At 40.1% G+C, this 26,906-nt stretch overlaps 1 protein-coding gene and 1 long non-coding RNA gene across 6 annotated transcripts in view; one reads left to right on the forward strand and one right to left on the reverse strand.

Moving 5' to 3' along the window:
- The window catches only part of ank2a (ankyrin 2a, neuronal), a 56,236-nt gene that overhangs the window by 7,549 nt on the left and 21,781 nt on the right, over positions 1–26,906 (forward strand). The window contains exons 1-37 of one of the 5 annotated variants that reach the window (XM_061274412.1): positions 2,517–2,851; positions 3,776–3,877; positions 7,984–8,082; positions 8,503–8,601; positions 8,682–8,780; positions 9,064–9,249; positions 10,562–10,660; positions 11,143–11,241; positions 11,582–11,680; positions 11,889–12,086; positions 12,162–12,260; positions 12,370–12,468; positions 12,672–12,770; positions 12,943–13,140; positions 13,214–13,312; positions 13,540–13,638; positions 13,772–13,969; positions 14,205–14,303; positions 14,826–14,924; positions 15,009–15,107; positions 15,185–15,283; positions 15,358–15,430; positions 15,545–15,595; positions 15,782–15,908; positions 16,190–16,256; positions 16,348–16,451; positions 16,730–16,765; positions 17,568–17,792; positions 18,734–18,888; positions 19,096–19,307; positions 19,391–19,598; positions 19,655–19,751; positions 19,830–20,058; positions 20,684–20,809; positions 20,891–21,013; positions 21,096–21,128; positions 21,212–21,233. In XM_061274412.1, the coding sequence (XP_061130396.1) occupies positions 2,729–2,851; positions 3,776–3,877; positions 7,984–8,082; positions 8,503–8,601; positions 8,682–8,780; positions 9,064–9,249; positions 10,562–10,660; positions 11,143–11,241; positions 11,582–11,680; positions 11,889–12,086; positions 12,162–12,260; positions 12,370–12,468; positions 12,672–12,770; positions 12,943–13,140; positions 13,214–13,312; positions 13,540–13,638; positions 13,772–13,969; positions 14,205–14,303; positions 14,826–14,924; positions 15,009–15,107; positions 15,185–15,283; positions 15,358–15,430; positions 15,545–15,595; positions 15,782–15,908; positions 16,190–16,256; positions 16,348–16,451; positions 16,730–16,765; positions 17,568–17,792; positions 18,734–18,888; positions 19,096–19,307; positions 19,391–19,598; positions 19,655–19,751; positions 19,830–20,058; positions 20,684–20,809; positions 20,891–21,013; positions 21,096–21,128; positions 21,212–21,233 (4,378 nt within the window). In that variant the 5' untranslated portion in view covers positions 2,517–2,728. Of the gene's footprint in view, positions 1–2,516; positions 2,852–3,775; positions 3,878–7,201; positions 7,511–7,983; positions 8,083–8,502; positions 8,602–8,681; positions 8,781–9,063; positions 9,250–10,561; positions 10,661–11,142; positions 11,242–11,581; positions 11,681–11,888; positions 12,087–12,161; positions 12,261–12,369; positions 12,469–12,671; positions 12,771–12,942; positions 13,141–13,213; positions 13,313–13,539; positions 13,639–13,771; positions 13,970–14,204; positions 14,304–14,825; positions 14,925–15,008; positions 15,108–15,184; positions 15,284–15,357; positions 15,431–15,544; positions 15,596–15,781; positions 15,909–16,189; positions 16,257–16,347; positions 16,452–16,729; positions 16,766–17,567; positions 17,793–18,733; positions 18,889–19,095; positions 19,308–19,390; positions 19,599–19,654; positions 19,752–19,829; positions 20,059–20,683; positions 20,810–20,890; positions 21,014–21,095; positions 21,129–21,211; positions 21,234–26,906 lie in introns of those variants that run through there. The other 4 variants (XM_061274411.1, XM_061274417.1, XM_061274413.1 and 1 more) reach the window with 4 other exon arrangements.
- Positions 965–2,430, reverse strand: LOC133151417 (uncharacterized). Its single transcript, XR_009713903.1, has 2 exons — positions 2,205–2,430; positions 965–1,777 (listed from the first exon to the last, which is right to left on the reverse strand). It is a non-coding gene; the product is annotated as an uncharacterized LOC133151417 (long non-coding RNA).

The following is a 26,906-nucleotide window of genomic DNA, read 5'->3' on the forward strand; positions in this document are numbered from 1 at the left end:
CCCTCTGCTCCTCTCCTCTCTTCCAATTCGTCTTTATTACAGCATCAAAGGGGTGAAATGATCGATTGCACCCAGATGACAGGCAACATGGTAAAGCATAAAAAAAAAATACCGGTGCAATGTATGATGGAAGAATTTCTATTGCTTCTCCTTTCCTTGAAATGAGCAGCCATATAGAGTGATTCATTTAAAGTGAAGCCTTGGAAGCTACAGATTCAGCACATTCAATCGCCTGCAATTCACTGCAAAGATGATGGCCAAAGCAGTCACATGAATCCTAAGGGAGCTTGTCAGCTACTTCTCATCTGGGGGTAGCTTCTTTGATACTACCACTAGGAGGCGTCATGATTAGGAAAATTATTTTCTTTCCATTTATCTTGCTCAGGTTTAGGGAAATCTATCCACCTGTGACCTCTCAATCACAGCGTTGATGCAAATAATCAAACACCCCTTTAAACTTAACACGTTTTTGCTCTCATATGATTTAAATTCTCTAATGCAGACCCATCATCAGCATGGAGGCCCCCAATTATTACAGTGCTTATTTTGCTTTATTTTTGCTGATCCCACAACTTTTGCAAGTCTATGTGTGCAGCACTGCCACACGCAGTCAATAGTCTTGGCAAATTTTGTATAGACAATATTTCTACTACATTAGCATAGACCCTGCTTCTTGAAGACGGAACAACCGTTTTATATTCAAGCCTAGAACTCACAGGCGTAAGACTGAACCAGTACTTTTAATTAGATATCAAAAATCTTTCGTGCTGCCCATGTTTTCTTTTCCGTATGAAACGGAAATTTTACAGACATGTAATGCCGTTAAATGATATCACACAAAAAACAAACCTCTTAAATTTACATTGAAAATTGTGAAGAGCTCCTGTGATAGCCTTTTGCAGAAGTGTGTGAGAACTAATCCTGAATTATTTCACTGGTGGCCCCTTCTAATAAATTATTCGCATTTAACTTCTCACGCCAAGGATTTTTTATTTTATTAATGTGTTTTTATCACAACAGTGGGGAGATTAGCTTAGGCTGTCGCTGTAGTTTGACTGTTGGCTTGCAGCTGCGTTAAACCCCTTACACACTGAACATTGTAACTGACATACATGCACACACACACACACACACACACACAAATGCATTAAAGAACACACGTTTTAAAGCCACATCTGTTCACATTGCGGAGGGTTTTTATGTACTGTACATCTGGACTGGGTCATATGGTGTGTGTGTGTGTGTGTGTGTGTCATTGTCTGTCATTCTTCACCACCCCTTTTCTGTCATTATGTCCTTCCATCATGCTTGCACACATAAATGCTTCATTTGGGCTCTGCATAAGTACGGTAGATGTGTGTGCGTGAAAATCCAGCAGCTTGATCCAGTGGGAGCATCTTCATTTTTCTACGAGAACTGTGGAGATATTAGTAAAAAAGGATGAGAGGAGTTGAAGTGGATTTTTCCTCGGATATTCCAGTGAGGGTCATTTTGGAGACTCTTAACTTCCAGGATTGTCTCAGATCCAACTTGGATTAATTTATATTAGAAAACTTTGTCTTTTTGCTTGACCTTCAAGGTCAAAATTGTTAGCAGACATTGTTGGGAGACATTTTCCACAAATATTCGTTGATTCGTAGCGACAGTCAGCGTTAGGTAATTGCAGTCATGGCCCATGCTGCTGCCCACTTGAAGAAGGCGCGAGATCTTGAGCTTCATCCAGACTACAAGGCGCTGCAGAAAGCCAGGGAGAGGCGGCGGCGCCAGCGGGAGAGAGCTGAGCGGAAGCGGAAGGTAAAACAAATCTGCTCTTAGTTGATTTTAGTTGAGATAATCATGCAAAAATATCTGGAAAGGGATGATTACCATTTTATTTCATTGGATACAAATAGCTGCTGTTTTCGTTCATTTTTCTGCTGTTGTTTGTTTTTGTCCCCCCCCCCTCTCTCAACCAGACTAATAATACTTATTTTACCGTTGCTTACTGTTAATAATTTTCAATAATTTGCATTCATGTTTCAAGTCAAGCCAGGAATTTTTCCGCACCCTGGCCAAAAATTGAGATTAAACATCTCAGAAGCCTCTCATATGTTCAGATAATAATACATTTTTCTTGAATCCCCATGTTTCAAAAGCACCAAATTATTCCATTAGTTTTTTAACACAGGCATTTCCTTAAGATTTCCAAATGACTGAAACCTAACCTGAGTCATTTGTCCAGGCGTCACCTCCTGCACGCCAACATGACTTTTGACGTTCCTGAAGAGGCATAGCGCTGTAGCCCATGCACGCTCCAGTCCAAGTCAAACCCAGCTGTCATGTACGCCACTCTGGGCACAGACAATGGCGGAAGAGACGGTCTGGAAGAGTAAAAATAACCAAGGCAGGAGACTTGACAGTTGTTATCATGCTGACAGGGAGAGCGCATTGGTAGAGGAAGAGGAGGCTGGATTGGAGGCCTTGGCGAGAACTCCGAATCAGCCAGGGAAATGAGAGGCTAAGGGGTCTTTTGGCTGAGACGGGACTGAGTGATGGTATTACCGAACACTGCGGAGGAGATCCAGTACGCAGCAGCAGTCGGTTGAAATTATGGACACGTTTAATGGCCTGTAGGATTTATCGACCATTTGTCAGCCTAATGTCCGGAAATTGACTTGAATGGGAAGACTTGGACCTTAGGATTCAGTTTTCAAGCTGAGCAGTTACTTTTGGACTTAATTTGCCAATCATGGGAAACGCAGCAACGTGCGTGTCTTGTAGATCAGATAAAACGCTCAAAACTACTTGGAGTGAAAAAGATTTGAGTCAACAAAGCGACCTGCATCTGGCGTCTGGATCTAATGACTCACCGGTAAGAGCGGTTTTGTTTGTGTGGGAGTTTTGTTTCTTTCATTTTCATAATGGATCTTCTACATGGAGGTGGGCTTTTTCGGTGTCCTGGAACATCTCAGTGTAAGTAAGCCCCGCCTCCTGAACAGGGGTGTGGCTTTATCCCAGCTGTGACTTAATCTGTTGTTTCTATATTTTGCATAAACTGTACAATCTGTACTGAAATGACAATGCCTTTGCAAATTGATAGGACATTCATCTCCTACAACTAAAGAACCCAAATTACATTAACTTAAAGCAATACCCGTATATGTATTGCTTGAACGTAAAAAATATTTAACATGTCGCATGTATTAATGTTAGTAATATTTATAAGAATAAATATGTAATAATGATGAGAAGAAATGTGATAGCATATGAAATGTGATGAATACTGAAACAAAATTGTTCACAGAAGTAATAGTCTTAATAATACTGAAATTGGAATCTATGGAAACCTAATATTAGACATGAACAGGTTCAAACATATAAATAATATACGTACATTGGCTTTCCTAAAATAGAGAATCATTTCGTGTCAAAACCACAACCGGTCTGGATATTTGTATCCTATGTTTCAGTGAGATAGTTGGAAGGACTCGGGTTGTCCTGCAGAGTATTTCTGGGTGATCCAGAATCCAGGTCAGAGGATCCAGGTCCATCTGAACCACGTCGCAGATCTCTTTCCCAGTCTAGACGATAACTAGGTCAGCATTTTTAAGGAAGGAGTAAATATATTTTCATAGAAAAAAACTTACCTGACAGCAAAATAACTTTCTAAATAATACATAATTTTAAATATATGCAACCTACTCTGATAATACATAAATGCAACAGCCCAAAAGCTATGAAAGAGTGAAAGGCAACATTCTCTAATAAGCCCTTCAATGTGTTTCTCTCCCTCCAGTCGGACAGCAACACCAGTTTCCTGCGGGCTGCCAGAGCTGGAAACATCGATAAAGTCCTTGAGTTCTTGAAAAATGGAGTTGACATTAGCACCTCCAACCAGGTATGAAACGGAAACATTCTCAACATAGTTTGTCTGACATAAAAAATTCATGTTTTGGCACAGAGATCATGCACTTGAAACAATCTTCTTTTGCTCTTGGTTTAACAAAAGGCTGACCTATGTTGAACAGAGAGTGCCATGCTCAAGTACAATACAATTTTACAGTGCATAGTGGTTTCAAATGATGAATATCAAAATCTAACTTTCAATAAAGCCAGTGCTGTGTCACAGCAGTTTCCTGCTCAGCCTGCTTAGCATTCACATCTAATCCAGCTACCACATTAACAAATCCTTCCCAATGCCTCTGCAACCCACCACTCTCACTCTTCCCAGCAATGTCAGCAATATTCCCCAACAGCTGGTCTTTGCTACCCCTTTGCACCCACCCTCACCCACATTCCACATAAGAGTAAGGAAAGGGGAGGGTGCAAAATAGATTCCATCTAAAAGTCAGACACCAACATGATTTACAGTTGTCATAAAGTGGATTAAAGCATTGGCGGGAGAGGTGTGTATCTCGTGTGTCAAAGCAAATAGCTGTTTCATTACACTTTTATCTCTTGATAGCAACTATTTATACTCTCGGCTCTAATTGGTTAGCTGAGAGCAAGTGGCTGGGACACACCTCCAATTCTAATGTTTGTTGTCCCTAGCACCATAGCTGTTGTTTGTTCGCACCATGCCCATTCATACACACTTAGACACACACACACGCGCACACGCACGCACACTGGGACCACCGTGTTCTCTGCAACTGGAGACCCTTGCCCTTCATAATATCTGTCATGTGTCAGATGATCAAATTCAACCCCTTGTCAGGTGACCAAAAAGTGCGTGACATTATACTATTTATACCCGAGTGTGTGTGTTGTGTGTAAAGGCAAAGGCATAAGGCAATAAAAAAGCAAATCAAACATCCATAATGCTTGCTTGATAACGTTACCTTACTATAATTACGGCATTTAACAAAATTGGGATTACGCTTTATAAAACGTGGTTCCTTCTTTACGTTCTTTTTTTTATGTTTTGTTATGTTTCCATCGTAAATGACTAAGTCAGTCTGCCTTAGCGAGACATCACCCCACGTGGTATTGCAAGCCGGAGCCCCGCTTACAGTGACCTTTTGAGGCCTACTGATAAAGCAGTGGCTTCCCTGTGATTAGCAGCGATATTATTGTTTCCAAGGAAATGAGCAGATCCAAATTATGTCTGTGGAAAAGCACTCAATGCAATTACAGAGCCATTATCCGCAACGGTCAGCTGAGTCAGGGCACCATGATATTATATAACCAAAACCTGTAATGGACTTCATGGAGCTTATTGTGCAGACCTTACCACTGCACATACAATATCTACATTCTCCTTCTATCTGTTATGTTAGTTCAGTGAGATCCAGGAAAGGTGGCATCATTCAATTCTCAGAGATGGTATAACATCATACCCTTCATTTATAAGTCAATCCAAAGATCTTGGAAAGAATAAGGGAGATCAAGTGTGGCGCCAAAAGCCAAAGCTTGGCAAGTTGTTTGGAGTCAGAGATACTCCTCCTGATTGGCAAAACAACAGTCCTCACAGATTTCGTGAATGAAATTTTTCCTGATTCATTTTTTAGCATAACAAAGACATTTCTTGTATGAGAATGTCATCGGTCATACCCACATTTCCACAATTAAAAGACCTTCCTCGTTAATCTGCCCAAATGTTAAACCTCTGTTATTCTTAAACATGCGTGTTGACATCATGTCCTCTACTGCACTTATTAAGTCCATGGGAAGCTTTGGACTATAGGACATTAGTTAGCATGTGATAAGGTCACACGGACATTCCGTTTAATCTCACTTAAGTGAACTGGAGTTCACTTAAATGTTGTCTATTTACTCGCTGCATATCCATTAGCTAAATGAAGCTTTTAGTTACGGCTCAGAGGAAAAAGAGATTTAAAGTGTGTGTGTTTTGCACACACACAGACGCACGCTCTTGTCTCTCCATCTTTGCGGGGCACCAAAATTGACATTCTGCCGTTGTTAAACACAAAGATTTGTATTTGTGTGGATATTTTGACTGCTCCACACAAGATCTCCATGCACACAAGATTCTCTAGGTTTTGTGATCTACTGAATTTGTGAGGTCGCGACGATGCTTATGACACATTTGTATGACTCGACCTTCTTTTATAAGCACAAGATGCAATGTGAAGTTAGTACGTTATTAAGTGTACTGTTAGTGACATATCCCCAAAACACGTGCATTGCTGTGTGGGATTTGCTTGTGTCCTTTTGATGACAAGCTAAAACCTGAGGCTGCATGCACATTCAAATGTGCAGCGAGGATCATCTTGACGCACATTTGGAAGCAGCTTCATTTTTGCCTTTTTGGCACTGCGGTGACAAAAATATCGCTGACTCACTAGGCTGCGTGATTTATAATTCATTGATGGGCCGACGGCATTAGAGCGCTGGCAATGTGACCACACGAACGCTGTTCTGCGAATGATGTGCTCAGCGTAACCACACCGACCTGATTGTCGCCGTGAGGATTATGATTATTGCACGCATGATTTTGGTCTTGCACATTACGCAATACACTCACTAAGAATATCATTAGGCATACCTGCAGATGCTGCCTCTACAAAGATAATAATTAATAATACCAGATGTACCTTATATGGATCATCAAATTAGTTTCTGTTTTTTAAACAACCTAATTGAAAGTAGTGACTGTATCCTGATTGTCTGGCAACTAGTCCTTGGTGTACTCCGCCTCAGATGAGTCTTGGGTGCTATGTGGTCATAAATCGCATCATCCACAAGGGGAGATCTTGCAGTTTATCTGAATAAACACAACTTGCGTGGGTCAATGTCATGCACGGAGCCCAGTGAGTCTATTTTTGCTTGCAATGTCAAACACTGCGTGTGCAGTGTTGACTAATTAAAGAAATAATGGATCTCTCAGGGGCTACCAGCACCCATTTTCATTTGTGACTTTTTATCTTTTGAATGGTTTTGCAGATCGCATAATGGCAACCCTCATATGAACCCTTTTAAAAGTCGCTCAAGTTGCTCACTGATCCGCACTGCAATTGACATAGTGTGCTCCCTGAGGACTGGCCTCTTTTCTTCTTGAAATGATGACATTTAAGTTGCCTCTAAATATGAGTACCCCTGTTTATGTACTTGGGTGTCCTACTTACCCTCTATGACTGCGCAGAAAAAGGGCAGTAACATGACACCCGCTGTGGCATTTAGGAACTTACCCCTGTGCATGTGTGCGGGTCCACTTTTATTTTTTTTGCCTTCGTCTATGTGTGTGCGTGTGTGTGCCTGCCTGACAAGTGAAGAAAGGGGACGCCGGTAGTGGACGTGTTAGTAACATTGCAGCTCCTTATTGACATCAGTGCCAGGCTAATCTTCCGAGCCAGCAGGCACGGGTAACAGGACGAGTACACACCTACAACTTTGGACCCGAACCTGTGGACCACTGTTGAGAGTTACTGCTCCATTATTCCAGAATCCATCTGGAAGTATAGTTTAAGGAGTCGTAAGAAGACATTTTGGGTAGAGACAGGACTGCACTGAATTACTTTTGTAGCTTGAAAAAAAAAAACAGTGGACAATGGAAGAAGAGGAAGATGAGGTGAATATGCTATTTTGTTTTTTATTCTCCACTGAGTTGACTGTCTCACAAAAGTTTATTGAGAATTGTGCTGTGAGCCAAAATAGAATTTTTAATATTGGTTTGAATCCAGGATTATATTTTTGTATTACCTCTGCCAACTACAAATCCAAGGTTTAGGGCGACGTGTTCAGCCTTGGTGGAGTTACGAACTATACTAACCTTGTGTTGTTTAGGAATTGAGAACAAAATATGACTTATACTTATATTTTGTTTTATCTACACCGTATGGTGCCTCACATTCACCCATTCACGCGTACATTCATAATAAATTTCCATCATGGATGATCTTGATTGACTGTAACCCCATTTCAAGTTTACTAATCCCCATACATGAAATGTAAAGGATTCATAGACTCTATATATAAACGCCTCAGATATTCTAAATTAATATTTAATGTGTCATGTGGTCTCTGTGTTTATTATCTTTGTAGAATGGTCTGAATGCTTTGCATTTGGCGGCCAAAGAGGGGCACCAGGATCTGGTGGACGAACTTTTGGAGAGAGGAGCACCTGTTGACTCATCCACGAAGGTGTAGTTTCATATACATTCAAACTTTAGTGGTTCTCCGAGCCTCTTCTTAAATTCAGAAGGGGAAAGAGGGAAGGAGGACTGTCACACTGGACTTGTGACAGGAGCGAATGTCAGATAAGCTGTTTGTTATGTGACTCTTTCCATGCCACCGTGCTCCGTTCTTAGCAGCCAGTAGAGAATCTGTCACTCAAGACATCAGTGTGGCCTTTGATATTAGCTTTTCAGGAACCTTTAGGTCCCCAAAATAAAAGCATCAATCATCATCCTTTCACTTTGGTCAACAAGATGTATCACTTGAGTTGTGTGTGTTTTAGGTCACATACTGTTGATGCTAAAATAAAATACTTACATACTGGTTAAGTCATCAACTGGCTTTAACTAAAATAAGCACAAGTTTAACCCTTGGTTAACTCCACAGAAAGGAAACACCGCCCTTCATATTGCCTCACTGGCTGGGCAAAAAGAAGTGGTCCGCCTGCTGGTGAAGAGAGGAGCTGATGTGAACTCGCAGTCTCAGGTGAGAAGTCTTGGCTTGATCTTAAGGTTCTGGGGTTGATTGTAACACAAACAGCAACAGTTGTGTCACTCTGCACACAGAATGGCTTCACTCCACTCTACATGGCCGCACAGGAGAATCACTTGGAGGTTGTTAGGTATATGCTGGAAAATGACGGAAACCAGAGTATTGCAACAGAGGTAACTTGATCGAAATTAATCAATGTGTTGAACTCTGCAAAAGGTGCGGGGCTGGGGGTATCTATAAATACATATTGATGATGTATAAGAATTGCATTGATTATAGACATATGAAATTATATATATTTTTAATTATAATATATAGTTTAGAATGACATTAGTCTTTGATTAGAAAATGAATGTGTATTATATTCGTTGATTATTTACACACATTTTTTTTTTAATTAATATTTTTACATTCAATATGATGAGCTCATCTCTTTCTTCTCTGTGCTCCTAAAAGGACGGCTTCACCCCACTTGCCATCGCACTCCAGCAGGGTCACAACGCAGTGGTGTCCCTGCTACTTGAGCACGACACTAAAGGCAAAGTGCGTCTGCCCGCTTTGCACATCGCGGCCCGCAAGGACGACACCAAGTCAGCCGCACTGCTGCTCCAGAACGACCACAACGCTGACGTCCAGTCCAAGGTGAGAGGATGCCACAGCGCTACATTTATGGCGGAACCTGGAGAGTGTCGGGCAGGGGTCAACAACCTTTTTGAAACTGAGAGCTACATAACATTGGTTACTGGATAATGCTGGCTCTGTTTGTTCCATACTTCTGAAATAACAAATTTGCTCAAATTTCCTGCATTTATTTCTTATTATTAATGTTGTATTATTAATTCTAATTCAACGGCTTTATCATTATGAGGGTTGCTGGCGTGCTGGAGCCTATCCCAGTAGTCTTGGGGCGATTGGCGGGGTGCCTATTGATTTCATTTCCCTAATTGGCCTTTTCAAAAGTGCATTACCAACAGTGTCCATGTCCTTTCCTCTGTGTGCCCTTGTTGACTTACCTTGTTTGATATGTGGTGGTGAAAGCCCTTTCCTTACCAGCCCATTATCCTATCCTTCCATTTCTCTATGCCTACTAACCAGATGATGGTCAATAGAACTACCGAGGTACACCTTACCGACTCATTGCCGCTCTCTCGAATTCATTTTTTGTCTTCTTTGACCATCTCTGTTGTTTTTAGCTTTCCCCTTGTCAGGACTTTGTAGTCATGCATGTTAAGATTACAGTATGAAAAAATATTATAATACAGCATGTAATATAGATTACCCAGCATGGCTCACACACTTATCTATATGTATACAAGCAAAGTTTATTTCCTTATTTAAAATAACGCTTAGTTTTTAGCAGTAATCACTACAAAAACAAAAAATCTTATTTAGTTGCGTCTCTTTTTCTCTCCATCACCTGCAGCATGCGTACACCTAAGCCCGATGATATCTGATGTGTTTTCCGATTTTTAAGTGAACTCTGTTTCTTAATCAAATTGCACCATGTCTATCAGAACGGGAAGGTAAGGAGTGAACATATCTACGACTGACTGTACTGTAGATTTGTTTTTAGTTTAGCGCTTATACCGATCGCTGTCCATTTGTCTGTCGGCAGATTCACGAGTAGATGCTTTGTGCAGTTTGTGTCTTTTTGTCCTACACGCTTTTGACTTTTTCGCTAGTATAGCATTAAAGAAAAAAACATGGCATGTATTATTCGGCGCATGCTCATTCTGTGTGCTTCTTAAGTCAATTTATGTGAGTGGGTGTGTTTTTAAGCATGCTGCCTCATGGTAATGCAACTATAGTTGAAGGGGCTTTCTGTTTTTCTGCAGCTTTTCTTTTTCTTTCTTTTGCAAGTGTTCTCCTGTTTTCACCTGTTGTTTCCACCATTACTCCCTCTCCTTTCCTTCTTGTCCTCTCCTCTGCTCTCCTGCTCCCGTGTCTCAAACAGAGCGGTTTCACCCCTCTGCACATCGCCGCTCACTATGGCAACGTGAATGTCTCCACCCTGTTGCTGAACAGAGGAGCCGCTGTGGACTTCACAGCCAGGGTAGCCGCCCTATTCCACTGCTTTCGCTAATCACATCAAAACGGTTGTGTGCGCTATTACTCAGCAGCTACCACCATTATATGTACTTCAAATTATAATTGAGGCACTGGCAATAAAATGTATCATTCAATGTTTTCATCTAGAGGGGCAATGAAATGTTCAATTTAATGTTTTCATCTAGAGGGGAGTACAAGTAAAAGACAAAAGATTTCAGGTCATTGTGGAATTTTACTAAATCTCTGCTCTGTGTCATATAATATATGTTATATGTATGTTGTATATATATGTGTATATATGTATATATGTATATGTTATATATATGTGTTATATAATTTTTTTATCTAGACTAAAAAAAGTTCGGTTGAATTTATTTTAAAACCATTAGCTTGGCAATGGCTGAGAATCACTGAGTCGCTTTAATCTTGTAATAATGTTTTTTTCTTTTTATATCCCTCCTATTGTGTTCTCATCTGTCCTGTCAGAATGGAATAACGCCTCTGCATGTGGCCTCAAAGAGAGGCAACACCAACATGGTGGTCCTGCTGTTGGACCGAGGAGCTCAGATCGACGCTAAAACCAGGGTGAGTCTGCACACTGCAGCCATTGAACGGTTTTTCCTCTGCACCTTAAGCCAAGGCAGAAAAATCTCCCAAAAAAAACCCATAATCCAAATGATATATGTCCTGAAAACAAAATGATGATCGCGTATCAATTTAACACAGAAGTACTTACTCAGCGGAAAATCTCGGCCGATGTAGGGGAAGTCTGTGATTTGAATGGCAACGAGTACATACACAGATTCTTTGCATGTCATAACTCATGTTGCAGAAATATGCCTGCGTGTCATAACTCATGTTGCAGAAATATGCCTTGGTCTTTTCTGGTTTTGAAAAATAGCTAACTTAAACTTGATCATCCTAGGATGGGCTTACTCCGCTACACTGTGCAGCCAGGAGTGGACATGACTCAGCAGTGGAGTTGCTGCTGGAGAAAGGCGCACCTATTTTAGCCAGAACAAAGGTAATGTGATTGCTTATACCTTCAAAAAACTCACGTCATGCAGCTTTACCTATTGGAGTTAAATGCTACATGACAAAAAGAACATAGAAATAAACACACTCTTTTAGATCTTAAATCAAAGCACTCTAAAAAGTCAACGCTATTATTAGATTGTGTATTTGTCAATGAGGAAATAACAGATGACACTATGTCTCTTCGTCCACCACAGAATGGATTGTCCCCACTGCACATGTCAGCCCAGGGCGACCACGTAGAGTGTGTGAAGCTGCTGGTGCAGGACAAAGCTCCAGTTGATGATGTCACACTGGACTACCTCACAGCGTTGCACGTCGCAGCTCACTGTGGCCACTACAGGGTCACCAAGTTGCTGTTAGATAAGAAGGCCAATCCCAATGCCAGAGCACTAGTATGCATACAAATTGGACATAGCACCAGCTTGTGTCGCATGAATTTGAAAAATATATATTTTTCTCATTACTAGAATGGATTCACTCCCCTACACATCGCTTGTAAAAAGAATCGGGTGAAAGTGATGGAATTGTTGGTGAAATACGGAGCATCCATCCAGGCTATTACTGAGGTGAGGCACTAAGAATGTTTCAGTTTTATATTTTTGTAGTCCAATATTTGATGCTAAATAACGATAATAATATATTTGTCTTTTCTTTCTCTTTTTTTTTTTCCTCCAGTCTGGCTTGACTCCCATCCATGTTGCCGCCTTCATGGGCCATCTCAACATTGTTCTACTTCTACTGCAAAATGGAGCCTCTCCCGATGTCCGTAACATTGTAAGTTTGAAACTATAGCACGGGGTTTAAATTCATGTATTTAACTGTTTGTGCAATATATGACTAATTAAAACTGTTGTAAAGTATTGAGATGCATATTTTAATCTGTGAAATATCCGTCAAATCAAATCTGGGATTTCACTGATCCACTGGTTCTTGAATCTTAATTTTTCCAAGTATGACATTCTGTCTTTGGTGAACAGCGTGGCGAGACAGCGCTACACATGGCGGCCCGAGCAGGCCAGATGGAGGTGGTGCGTTGTTTGCTGAGGAACGGCGCGCTGGTGGATGCCATGGCCAGGGTCAGTCAGCATTGACCATATTTCTGCTCCTTAAAAGCATATCCGCATTCGGGACACCTGCACAATGTCATAGGAATTGGATTATTCTTGTTGTGGACCTCCTCATTAGATTGTGGGGGTGTAACTCATGTTGTGATAAATGCACAGCTCACATTTTGTCATTCAATCACAGGAGGACCAGACTCCCCTCCACATTGCATCCCGATTAGGAAAAACCGACATTGTCCAGCTGCTCCTACAGCACATGGCTCACCCAGATGCTGCCACCATCAATGGTTACACTCCACTCCACATTTCAGCCAGGGAGGGGCAAGTGGAGACAGCCGCCGTGCTTCTGGAGGCCGGGGCTTCACACTCCATGGCTACCAAGGTGAGCAATAATTGTTATAATATACAGTTCAACAAATTGACTTAAATTAAACTCTGGTTTTCCACGACCACAGAAAGGATTTACTCCATTACATGTAGCCGCTAAGTACGGAAGCCTTGATGTGGCAAAACTACTGCTTCAACGCAAAGCTCTCCCTGATGATGCAGGCAAGGTGAGATGTTCATTTTTACCTCTATGCAGAATGTTGTTTTAAAGACAAAAACTAAAATTATGTACTAATAATGCATTTCACTTCTAGCCTAAATATGGTTTGAGGACTACACATTATTTTGGATTCTCATTAGATTGTGCAGATGTTGCTGATGCATTTTGTCAGCTTATGTCTAAGAAGCTCTCGACATAAAGATCAATTGTGTAACAAAATGCTTGCTCGCACAGAATGGACTAACGCCGCTCCATGTAGCGGCTCATTATGACAACCAAGAGGTGGCGCTCCTGCTGCTGGACAAAGGGGCCTCACCTCATGCTACTGCAAAGGTGAGGACATTGTCGCTAAGTCATAAAAAAGTGTCACAGGGTTGGATGGCTCAGTCCTGAGCACAACATTGCAGGGAGGTTTTCCGCCTTACTCTTAATGAAGAATTCCCACTGTTCATATTTCTTTCTCCAGAATGGCTACACTCCTCTTCACATCGCAGCCAAAAAGAACCAGACTAACATTGCGCTAGCCCTGCTCCAGTATGGTGCCGAGACCAATGTTCTGACCAAGCAGGGAGTCAGTCCTCTTCACCTGGCTGCACAGGAGGGACATGCTGAGATGGCCAGCTTGCTCCTGGGCAAAGGAGCTCACGTCAACACAGCAACCAAGGTCATAGAAATATTTTTGTATTGATGCTCAGACTATCAGAACCTTTTTTACAAGTATATCAATCGAAAGTAACCACAAGGAAAAAAACAATGCAGTAACCAGCAATGTACTCAAATCTTGAGTACAGTCCTTAAACGGGGCCCATGACTTTGTTCTGATGTCATCCCTATGACGCATGTGTAATGATCCAACCGTTGCTTTTTATGGTAACCCGCAATGTCATTTTGTATTGCAGAATGGACTGACTCCTCTGCATCTCACAGCACAAGAGGACAGGGTCAGTGCTGCAGAAGTGTTGGCCAAACATGATGCCAACTTGGACCAGCAAACAAAGGTACACACACAAACAAAATACATCAATCACTAAGCCAGTATGTGTTTTTACTGAAATTATAGTTCTTAATCCTTTGTGTGTTTTGACAGAATGTCATTAAGATGCATGGGGAGTGTTTTAAAGTGTTAGAAAAAAAAAAAGCATGTCTGAAAATTGTAACGAGCATTTTAGAGAATTTCTGCTATCTACTGGCCCAAAGGAAGTACTGCAATATTTCTATTATATACTGTACATTACTTATTGCAGAAATGTATTCTGCCAAGTGGCTCATTGGCTTTATGCTCACATTTAACACCAGTCGCAAAGAGGATTAGTCTTTCTTTCTATTATTTTTTTTAACTCTTCTCGATTTTTTTGTTAGTGATCCTGAATCTCCCCTACCTTTAAAAAATAACATCTATACATGTGCATGTGAACTAACCAATAATTTGTGGAGAATAATATTAAATATATCCAAATGATATTCACATGTGTCCAAACGTTATTGTAAAATCTGCTAACTTTCTTTTGTCTTCACGTCAGCTTGGCTATACACCTCTAATAGTAGCCTGTCACTATGGAAATGCCAAGATGGTCAACTTCCTGTTACAGCAAGGTGCCAGTGTCAACGCCAAAACCAAGGTAAGGGCCAAATAGCGCACAAATATTTTACCTGTATTAAACAAAATAAAACTTACAAACACTTGTGCTCTATCCGTCTTGTAGAATGGATACACACCTCTCCACCAGGCAGCACAACAAGGGAACACACACATCATCAATGTTTTGCTGCAGAATGGGGCCAAACCAAGTGCTACTACAGTGGTGAGATGAATAGAAAAAATGAAAAACAAAATCCTTGTGTGGGGGCAAAAAACCTCAATGATATCTCCTCCTCTTAGAATGGAAACACTGCTCTATCCATTGCCAGGCGTCTGGGTTACATCTCAGTGGTAGACACACTGAAAGTAGTCACCGAAGAAGTCATCACTACCACAACAGTAACGGTTTTCATTTTTAATGTTTATTTTTTTTATAATACGCTTTAAAAATTCTTCAATCCTTTTTATGTCAGACGGTCACAGAGAAGCACAAACTTAACGTCCCAGAGACCATGACGGAAATCCTTGATGTCTCTGATGAAGAAGGTGAGGTTTTATTATTATTTTTATTTTATTCAACCTTTGACAGGCTCATTTGTCATTGTCCTCAAAACATATATATTCTGGATGATTTGGTGTTAAAAGCATCATGTTTCATAGCTCTGGGGCTTGAAGATGACCCTTTCTCAGAGGTGTTTCTAGAGCTGGAAGGTACTGCTGTATTTTGTCTGACCACCCGGTGTGGTGTTATACTAATGTGTTATGCACCACTACCATTGTGTTGAAAATCTGTAGGTACTCTCTTCCTTTTCAGTCATGGTGTGTTGTTTTTGCAATTATGTAGAAAAATCTTAGGATTTGAAACATATTAATAACATTTGAAACACTGTTGTCCAGGTGAGGACACTATGACTGGTGATGGAGGCGAATACCTGAGAGCGGAGGACCTTCGAGAGCTTGGCGATGACTCTTTGCCAGGACACTACTTGGACAGCTTCAGCTACATGAGCCACAACCTGGACAGGTCCCTAATACCAACCACACACTCAGTGATGAAACAGAATATAGTTGAAAAAAATGCAACTGACATTCGAAAAACATAAACCAACTCGCTGCAACTGATAAACTGTGAAAAAATATTTTCGAGGTGCCACATTTACAATTTTATTATCTTTTAATAATACTCAGCTAATCTACAATAGAGTATGATTAAGGGATGTACAATATTGTCAATATAAAAATAATCCTCATTAATAAAACATTATTATCATTATTATTATTATTATTGTGTCACGTTCGCTTCAGGCCTCAGCACCAGAGCTTCCATCAGAGGGATGGCGTTCTCATTGAGGACATGATTACCAACCATCAAGTGAGGACAAATCCTGTTTAAAAAGAAAATAATACACTGACAGGTTTTGTAAATTGTAGTTGAAGACAAGTATTGTTTTGTTTGTCTTCAGGTGTCGGCACTATCAAGAGAGCAAGATAAGGACTCGTTCCGCTTGAGCTGGGGGGCTGAGCACCTCGATAATGTGGTGTTGTCCTCCAGTCTGCTGCACTCTGGGTATAACTCTGTACAAACAAACACACACACACACACACGGACACACACTTTTAGTGGTTCCTTGGAGAAGGGACATTGCAGCTGTTATATAAATGAAGCTGCTTATAAATAATCTATTTTACTGTATGTTTAGAGGGAGTCACTTTTTATTTTACTTTGTCTTTATTTTTCTCACTTTAATTCACTTTTCAATGTTTTTTACTTTTTCATTGTCTTGTGGCTTCTGTGTGCGCACACTTTTGTGATCTGTGATTTCGTGTGTTATATTCTGCTTTTAGCCGTTCGTCTCCTTGCCTAGACCATGACAACAGCAGGTGATTCTCTTTGCCTTCTTTAGCTGCCTTGTCTCCTCCTCTTCTAGTTTATGTACTTTTATTTTCGGCATATAATAAAAGTAAAAACATTCCTCCATTACGATTTTACTCCATGCATGGATTGCTAATGCACGATTTTGCTAACTACAGATGTCCTAAATCTGACCCCTAGATTGGTCTCTTACAGTTCATTGTTATAATTCAATGAGATGCAGGACAAGAGCTGAATCCTAAATTCTGATAATTGATTGACACTTTCAGAGATTCATTTATGTTTATTTCCTTCGTTGTATATATAGTTTGATCAGCTTCATAAACCGGGCAGTGTTTCTAATATTTCAACTTATTTCTATGTATTAATAGCAATAATAATCATTACCATTTTTTAATAGTTCATTTTGTTTATTAATGATAAATTAACCGAGAGTGTAAGTTATCATGTTTAATTATTGCAAGCATCTTAAAACGATCATTTGGAGACAATTTGCTGAACACCCTTGTTGTAAGTGTGACCGTTTGCTTCAGGAGGTTTTTAAATTGTTAATTTTTTTTGGAAGATGTATAATTCTTCCAAGACATTCTTCCTTATTTGCCTGCCTTGCGTGCAAGTAACATTTTGACTGGAATGAAACTTGAGAATTGTCTTGAACCAACTGTGACCATAGTGTCCTTGTGTTGATATCAGTACTTAATGATGATGGAACCTGAACCTTTTTATCGTCTTTGCATTGTCTGCATGGAGTTGCAGAGTCAACAAAACGATTAGCTTTTGTGCTAATTCTGGGATGCACCTGTCTTTTAGCTTTCTGGTCAGTTTCATGGTAGACGCAAGAGGCGGTGCCATGCGAGGCTGCCGTCATAATGGCCTAAGAATCATCGTGCCACCAAGGAAGTGTTCCGCACCTACGAGGGTGACATGCAGGCTAGTGAAGCGACACCGTCTGGCTTCCATGCCCCCTATGGTCGAAGGTGAGGGGCTGGCTGGTCGCATCATTGAAGTGGGACCCACTGGAGCTCAATTCCTGGGGTAAGTGTGTTGGAGTCGGAGTTGGTATGAATGGTTGCTGGGGTGTGTGTTTGTGTGTGAGTGGTTTTACGCAGGTGTGTTCTTTTCATACTGTCTTCTTCACTCCTTCCTGTGCTGCACATGGATCAGTAAGCTTCACCTTCCCACAGCTCCGCCCCCTCTGAATGAGGGCGAGAGCCTGGTCAGTCGCATCCTGCAACTGGGTCCTCCAGGAACCAAGTTCCTCGGGTAGGAGGGGCCTATCCTGCTCAGCCCAAGATCCAGTATTCATCACAGATCCTGTATTTTCTTTTTTTATGTTGTTCTGTCTTTTATGAGATGGTTAAAGGTATAATTTGTCTGGATGAGCTATCGATTATTATTGCCTTCCAAATCACTCAAGGGGGCAGCACAGTGTCCATGTTATTCAGCCTAGTTGAAAGCTTGGGCTGGTATACAATCACAATGACCTCATGAACATATTTTTGGTTTGTAGTCGAAAATATTTATTCAAATGTACTTTTTTAAAAGTAACAAAAGAGTCAGAAACGTTGTTTCTTAATTGGCTTTTTCTTCTGGGTACAGCCCCCTCAAGAACAAAGTGACACTATAAGACTGGTGCTTTTACAGACTAAAATTATGCCTTTCTAAATGTTTTGAGTATCACTTTAAACCGTGCTTGTTTTCTTTCTCTGCTTTAGTTATTCTCTTGATTTTATGCTGTACAGCCACTGATCTTGTTTTGTTATTTTGCAACGTGTTAATACAGAACCTGATAGTTTCCTCCTTCTTTTTACAAAAAAGTGTTATCCTGCATGACTTACATCCAATATTATTTGAAATTCTTTTATTTTGCTTTTGAAGGTGGTCCATAATTTCACACCTACATTGAACCAGTCTTGACATCTTGTGACTTTATCGATTAAATCATTCTAATTTGCTTATTTTGTTTCTTCCATTAGTCCGGTGATTGTGGAGATCCCACATTTTGCCGCTTTGAGGGGCACTGAGAGGGAGTTAGTCATCTTAAGGAGTGAAACGGGAGAAAACTGGAGGGAGCATCACTGTGACTTCACTGAAGAGGAGCTCAACCAAATACTTAATGGAATGGATGAAAGTAAGGATTCAAAGTAGTTGAATTACTGATGGTATGCCAATCGAATGAGAAAAAAAAATCAGTATATATGATGACTTTTATAAGTTTGAGCAGAGTAACAGTTCTGTGATTTTAAAGCTACCACAATAAAAAAAATAGTTTTTGTCATATTTTATATCAGTCAACGTCATCCTCGTTGCTCATGTTAAATATTTCTGGACTTCACAGAACTGGATTCTCCTGAGGAGCTTGAGAAGAAAAGAATCTGCCGCATCATCACACGAGACTTCCCACAGTATTTTGCTGTGGTGTCGAGAATAAAGCAGGACAGTCATCTTATTGGTCCAGAGGGCGGCGTCCTCAGTAGCACTCTTGTTCCTCAGGTACAGGCTGTCTTCCCTGAGGGAGCACTCACTAAGAAGATCAGAGTTGGGCTCCAGGTGTGTACCGTACATAAGTTCTTTGAAATGGAAAGAGCTTTGATAATATGACTAATTCTGATGGTTTTTGGAAAACGTCTTAGGCTCAACCCATTGAAGTTGATGTCGTGAGAAAGATCCTTGGCAACAAGGCCACATTCAGTCCAATAGTCACACTGGAACCAAGAAGAAGGAAGTTCCACAAACCAATCACCATGACAATCCCTATTCCCAAGAGTGCAAACAATGAAGGAGTCGGACCTGTGTACAGCGGGGAAACACCAACCTTACGTTTGCTTTGCAGTATTACGGGTAAGTCTGAGATGTATTTATTTTTTACTCATGTTGTAACAGAAATTGTGTTGCAGGTGGGACAACGCCGGCTCAGTGGGAAGACATCACTGGCTCTACCCCTCTTACCTTTGTTAATCAGTGTGTTTCCTTCACGACCAATGTGTCAGCGAGGTAAAGCTCAAATATCCACTTCCACGTTCACTTATCGTGATTAACATCCAAATGACTAAGTGTCGTTCACATTTTTAGATTCTGGCTGATAGACTGTCGACAAGTTCAAGATTCTGTTAGTTTTGGCTCTCAGTTATACAGAGAGATCATTTGTGTGCCATACATGGCCAAGTTTGTCATCTTTGCCAAGACGTTGGACCCCATTGAAGCACGACTTCGCTGTTTCTGCATGACCGATGACAAAATGGACAAGACGCTAGAGCAGCAAGAAAACTTCACAGAAGTCGCACGAAGCCGAGATGTTGAGGTGCAGTGTCTAATTGAGTGGAAGTAGTTAATTCTGGTCATGTGACGACCTTGTCATCCCGGTCCAATTTCCAAGATCGTCATTGTACTTTTTTCGTTCATGCGATAATGATACACATATATGTCCCCCGTTCAAATGTACGCTTCTGGTTGGCTGTCATAACATGGAAATCCTACTGCCCCCATTGTAAGCGGTCGGTAAACAGAGGAAATGGTGCATTACTACCCTCTAGTGGTGGTTTGGCTCATTACCACTCATGTTGCATTTAAAAGAAAAAGTGCATCGGTCGCATATCAACCCATCCCAATGAAAAAATCATCAGACAACATAATTGACCTTGGCACTGAATGTTTTTATTATCTGTCATTTATTATGGGCGACTTTCATCATACGTGGCATTTATCGTGGCCCTTCATGGCCCATGTCACCTTGAAAAAGAGATTTGCTTTTAAATCTTTGCTCCATGGAGATAATTGCAGTACATGCCATTTACAACATAAGAGGTGCTAAATATTACAACTAATGGAGTACCAAATAGTGATCTTGGTGTATAATATGAAGGGAATAGCAGACCTTTGGGTTTTATTTGTGTGTTTGAATAATGATAATTCTTATGTTAACACAGGTCCTGGAAGGAAAACCAATATTTGCTGACTGTTTTGGAAACTTGGTGCCGCTAACGAAGAGTGGGCAGCATCATGTCTTCAGCTTCTTTGCCTTCAAAGAGAACCGACTAGCCCTTTTTATTAAAGTATGTTAGCATACAGGGGTTTTGCCTCTTTAAGATTTTTCTGCCAATTTACTCATTGAGTGTTTTTGAATCAATTCACAGATAAGGGACACAGCACAGGAGCCATGTGGCCGGCTTTCCTTCACAAAAGAACCTCGCACATACCGCAGTCTGAACCATAATGCAATCTGCAACCTTAACATAACCCTCCCAACATATTCTAAGGTCAGTCTAAAATTGAATTAAAATGATGTGTTGTGAAATTTGTCATAATTAAATATTTGTTTTGTTTCCTACCTTCTCATAGGAGTCTGATTCTGAGCAAGACATGGATGACGAGGTAAACAAAATCTTCTTGATGCACTATCGCAGGAGTATGTAAAATATTGCTGATAATCATGCTTGATCTACTTTCTCTTGCAGAGTGAGAAGAGTGACAAGAAATGTAAGTGAAACTTTTACAGAAATTTGCTAAACATTTTAGCCGTTCAGCATCACTGACATTACCATTTAAGTGTCATTTTACAATCTGCAACAATTACGTACATTCTATTCAATTATATAAATCTATTGTCACTATCTAATGAAAAGCACATCCAGTGGTGCCTTGAAATATGAATGCCTTCACTCACAAGTTTTCTGATAAATTCTTTGCATTCTAATTAATTGTGCCAATGTTTGTATAAAATGCAATTTTATAAAGTATTACTTTTCCTTAAAAATCAGTTTTAGGGAATGGAAAGCAGGAACTGATACATTGCATTTTCACATATTTCAATAAAGAAATACAACTTGTAATACAAATGTATTGCGTCACGGAACAAATTCAACTCTCAAGACACCACTGTACTGGTAACCAACGCAAGGTTATTTTCAGATTTAAAAGATTTGGACAGATGTGCTTTTCATTTGCAATTCCATATTATATAACACATTTTATAATCATAATGTTGACAATATTACCAGATCATAAAGGTTGTGACACGCAGTGTTAGCCACCGAAAACATGTATATGCCAAGATATGCACTGTTTGACACGTTACTACTAAAATTTGAATGTGGTGTGACTTTGCTCTACTAACACGCCGTTACTGGTAGCTATGCTGTGGCTGTGCATTTGCCTTTCTCTAATTCCTCCTGAGTGGCTCTTTCTTTGCTTCCCTTTCCCTCTTTTAATTTTCAAAGTCTTTGAATTGTACTTATTTAAATCTACCTAAACCACTTTAGATGCCATGCTTGCTGAGTTTAACCTTACCTTGAGAATAACAGTATTATTTATCATAATGGAACTAGGAACAAATATGTTAGGTCTGTACAGAAATACTAGTAAAAATATAAATTATTACATTAATATATTAATTATTAAATTACATAAAAATTATTACACGTTATTATACAATTCTTTTTTTAATATAAGTTTACCCTCAGTTATCACTTCATCCTATATAATTGTTTTATTTACCGATTATTCAGTTACATTTCATCTATTCGCTACACTGTAAATTTTATTCATTGTCACATTTGATCATTAAGTGAAATGCTATGCAGCACAATTAATTTCACTCACCTGACACAGCAGTCTTATTTTTTTAATTACTTTATTTGAGAATACATTATCTGTAAATAAGATGGTCTGAATTGATTTCATCAAATAGTACTTGGAACACAGAAATAATTATTGCAAATACCAGATTTGGGGGGGGGTTCATTAATCAATTCGTTAAAAATTATTCTAATAGGATTTAGTACTTGATTTATTGCCAGGCATGACTCTCCATGTCAGTGACAATCTTGAGAGATTTTTGTTTGTTGGTTCTTCATCCCTGTCCTTTTGTTCTATACAGTGTTTGGTTATTTTCTTTGTTGTTTGTTTTTGTTCTGTTTGCCAATTTCATTTCATTTCTTCTCATGTTAATTAGGACACTGCTATTATTTTCTATTGTTATTAAAGGCATTCAAGCTCCTTATCAAGTACTTCTCTTGGCTTTGCTTTTGCTATCCGCTGTTCTACTCGTCTAAAACTCTTCTGGATCACTTTTTTCCTGTTTTTTGGTCTTTTTCCCCGTTTTTTGGTCTATGAAGACTTCCTTTTCTCTGTCTTTTTCGTCCTTCCATGATCTCTGAACTCAGTCTGGATTTGAACAGCATTGTCTTGATCAAAGTTTTCTGATGTCTCTCTTCCCCACTTCATTTGTCCCTTGTCATTTACCCTTTTTGGTTGATGAACCTTTTTTAACTGAAGATGATGAATCTGAATCAATGGAGACTTTCTCACTGAAAACGAGTCAACCTCTGGACCCTGCAACCCTTGCGAGTCCGGATCTTCTCTCCGACATGTCAGACATAAAAATTTCTGCTTCAAATTCTGAGCAATTAGACCACATAAAAATTTTGGAAGGCGACGGTTCTGCGTGGAATGAAGAAAAGGAAACTCTTGCCATCTATGAACTCCAGGACAGACGAGGAAAAGTTGGAGGGATTCAGAGTAACCGAATTACTAACACTCAAGAGGAATTGCGAGAGGATAGTGCAAGAAAAGCAAAGAGGTTGTCCAGTTTTGAGTCACATGAAGAAAGGAATGTCGAGAAGACGAGCACTTTAAGCAGACTCACCACAGATGGAGACTTGGCATGTATGGAGTCAAACCTTGGCATAGACAAAAAAATGGAATCCCCATTGATGTCTGATTCTCAGAAGGTTATCCAAGAATCTATTGAACAGTTTATTGTGAAATCTGATGGTAAACAAAGGCCCCCTGACATCAAAAAACCTATTAGAAGGAAGCTACGAGACAGAGATCATTCTGGATATAGTAGCTCTGAAGGAGAGCTGGAAAGGGTGAGCTCTGAGGAGTCTTTAGATGGTGACGCTGTTCTGAATGAGAGTGGCCTTGTTTTCACACCAGCGATAGATCCTCCAGCTTCTCCTCGTGTGGTTGAAACACCCATAGGATCAATAAAAGATCGGGTTAAAGCCTTACAAAGTAAAGTTGAAGAGGATGAAGGCCAAAAACACTCTCCAGTACAAATATCAAGATCATCCCTAACAAAATCAAAAATGGAGAGTGAAATGCCACAGCTCCCCAGCCTTCCCAAATCCCCCCGATCTCAAACAGAAAGATTAGAAGAGACTATGTCTGTTAAGGAGCTGATGAAAGCATTCCAGACTGGCCAGGACCCTTCAAAAAATAAATCAGGGCTTTTTGAGCACAAAGCATTGGCAACTTGTGATTCCACACAAAAAAGTGAACTCGCGAATTTTGAAGCGAAAAAGGGGACTGACCAAAGTCCCCAATCACCACCAAAACCTAAAACTCAGCAGCTCAGAGTTCCTCAGCATGAGAATGACTTTCAGAGAAGTGACAAATCTGACACTGGAAATCTGAAAACAGGAATACTTAAAGATACCTCTAAAGAATCACTCCTGATTTCAGATGCAAATGTTGGAAAGGTGGTCACATTTTGTGATGAGAGAGAAATTCACATCGGCAGAAAGTCAACGGAACCTTTTGAAAAGCAAAGTATGTCTGTTAAGGAGCTAACGGAAGCATTCCAGTTTGGGAACGAGCCTTCAAAAAGTCAAGATAGACTTTTTGAGTACAATTCCATTGCTTCTCCAAGAATTGCGGTACCGGAAGGAGTCGCTCCCAAAGATGCCGCGAGCACACAACAGAAATCTCACATTCAAACTACAAATTACAAGTCCCTTGATGCACCAGATGTTTGTCTGAAAAACAAGGTAGACACTGGTGATACGATTCATCCTGACAAGGGGATGACTAGTCCTCAGAAAGAACTATTAACGGGGACAAGTAGGGGAATGACCCAAATTGAGGAGCAAACCATCAGCACCCATATGACTTTATCTGAAGATTTGCAGATAAGCCCTGACCGCAGGCCTTCTGAGGACTTCAGTGCTGACATAAAGGCTGAGCTTGAAGAAAGTCCAGAGTACCAGTTATTCAAGCAAACATCTACAGCCTTAGATGTGAGGTTTCAACCGGAAAGATCAGATGAGGAAATTTTGGTTGATAGATTACCAATCTGCAGTTCGTTCACAGAAACTATTTCTCATCCCGATAATCAAATGATTGATGAAGGATTTGCATTCGCCCATCAGATGAACAATTATAATGAAGTTAAAGAAATCACAGTTGAAGAACCACTACTGGAAGAAGTCCACATTAGTAGGAAAACAGATAAACAGGCATGCACTTCAGCAAAAGATACGTCAGGCTTGGTGTCCTTCATGAAAACCGACATGCATCAGTGTCTGGAAACTCCACTTGTAACAGATCAACCACTACAAGAGAGTATCAACGAGGAAGAATTTGAACAAATTATTCTGGTAAAGGGAACAGAAAAATATCTACACCCACTTGCTTCTGATGTGGCTGAATTTGGAACGGAACAGAAACATTTCAAAGAAACTTTCATACCAGAAGACAGAAATAGGACACCTCGTTCCAGTTTGGGAGATGAATATGAAGGGCATGCAGTGGCTCTTGAGGTCATCAATAATAATGAAGACACCACAACAGAAGAACCACTACTTGAAGAAGTCCATATTGACAGGAAAAAAGATAACCAGGCATTCGCATCAATGAAAGATATGTCAGGGTTGGTGTCCAGAATGAAAACGGACATGGATCAATGTATCGAATCTGGTCCTGTAACAGATCAACCCCAACAAGAGGATATCGTCGAAGAATATTTTAAGCAAACTATCCGAACAAAGGGAAAAGAAACAGACATTCACTCATTCACCTCTGAAGACAAATATTTTGAAGAAACCGATGTAAATGAAGACGGAAATAAGACACCTCGTTCCAGTTTGGGAGATGAATATGATGAATATTCAGCGGCCTCTCAGATTAACAATTACGAAATCATAATGGACGAACCATCACTTGAAGAAGTCCATGTTGGCAAGAAAATCAATAACCAGGGACCTACAGCAATGAGCGATATGTCAGGTTTGGCATCCTTAATGAAAAATGACTTGGATCAAAGTCTCGAAATAACGTTTGAACCAGAGCAACCACCACAAGAGAATATAATTGATGAACATTTTCAACAAATTATACTAACAAAGGAAATAGAGAAAGACATTCACCCATTTGCTTCTGATGAGGCTGTGTTTGGCACAGAACATGAACATTTCGAAGAAACTGAAAAAAGAGAAGATAGAAATAAAACACCTCGATCCAGTTTAGGAGATGACTATGAGGAACTTACAGTGGTCTCTCATGTAAACACTTTTAATGAAGAAATCCCAATAGATGAACCACGACTTGAAGAAGTTCATCTTGGCAAGAAAACCAAGGACCAGGCACCCGCAGCAATGAAAGATATGTCAGGTTTGACGTCCTTAATGAAAAATTACTTGGATCAAAGTCTAGACGCAACGTTTGAACAATATCAACCACCACAAGAGAGTATAATTGAGGGACATTTTGAACAAATTATACAAACAAAGAAAATGGAGAAAGATATTCACCCATTTGCTTCTGATGAGGCTGTGTTCGGCACAGAATATGAACATTTCGAAGAAACTGAAAAAAGAGAAGATAGAAATAAGACACCTCATTCCAGTTTAGGAGACAGCTATGAGGAACTTACAGTGGTCTCTCATGTAAACACTTTTAATGAAGAAATCCCAATCGATGAACCACGACTTGAAGAAGTTCATATTGGCAAGAAAACCAAAGACCAGGCACCCGCAGCAATGAAAGATATGTCAGGTTTGACGTCCTTAATGAAAAATGACTTGGATCAAAGTCTAGAAGCAACGTTTGAACAATATCAACCACCACAAGAGAGTATAATTGAGGAACATTTTGAACAAATTATACAAACAAAGGAAATGGAGAAAGATATTCACCCATTTGCTTCTGATGAGGCTGTGTTCGGCACAGAATACGAACATTTCGAAGAAACTGAAAAAAGAGAAGATAGAAATAAGACACCTCATTCCAGTTTAGGAGATGACTATGAGGAACTTACAGTGGTCTCTCTTGTGAACACTTTTAATGAAGCAATCCCAATAGATGAACCACGACTTGAAGAAGTTCATATTGGCCAGAAAACCAAGGACCAGGCACCCACAACAGTGAAGG

The sequence above is a fragment of the Syngnathus typhle genome, linkage group LG3 (genome assembly GCF_033458585.1).
Source record: "Syngnathus typhle isolate RoL2023-S1 ecotype Sweden linkage group LG3, RoL_Styp_1.0, whole genome shotgun sequence".
Lineage (NCBI taxonomy): Eukaryota > Metazoa > Chordata > Actinopteri > Syngnathiformes > Syngnathidae > Syngnathus > Syngnathus typhle.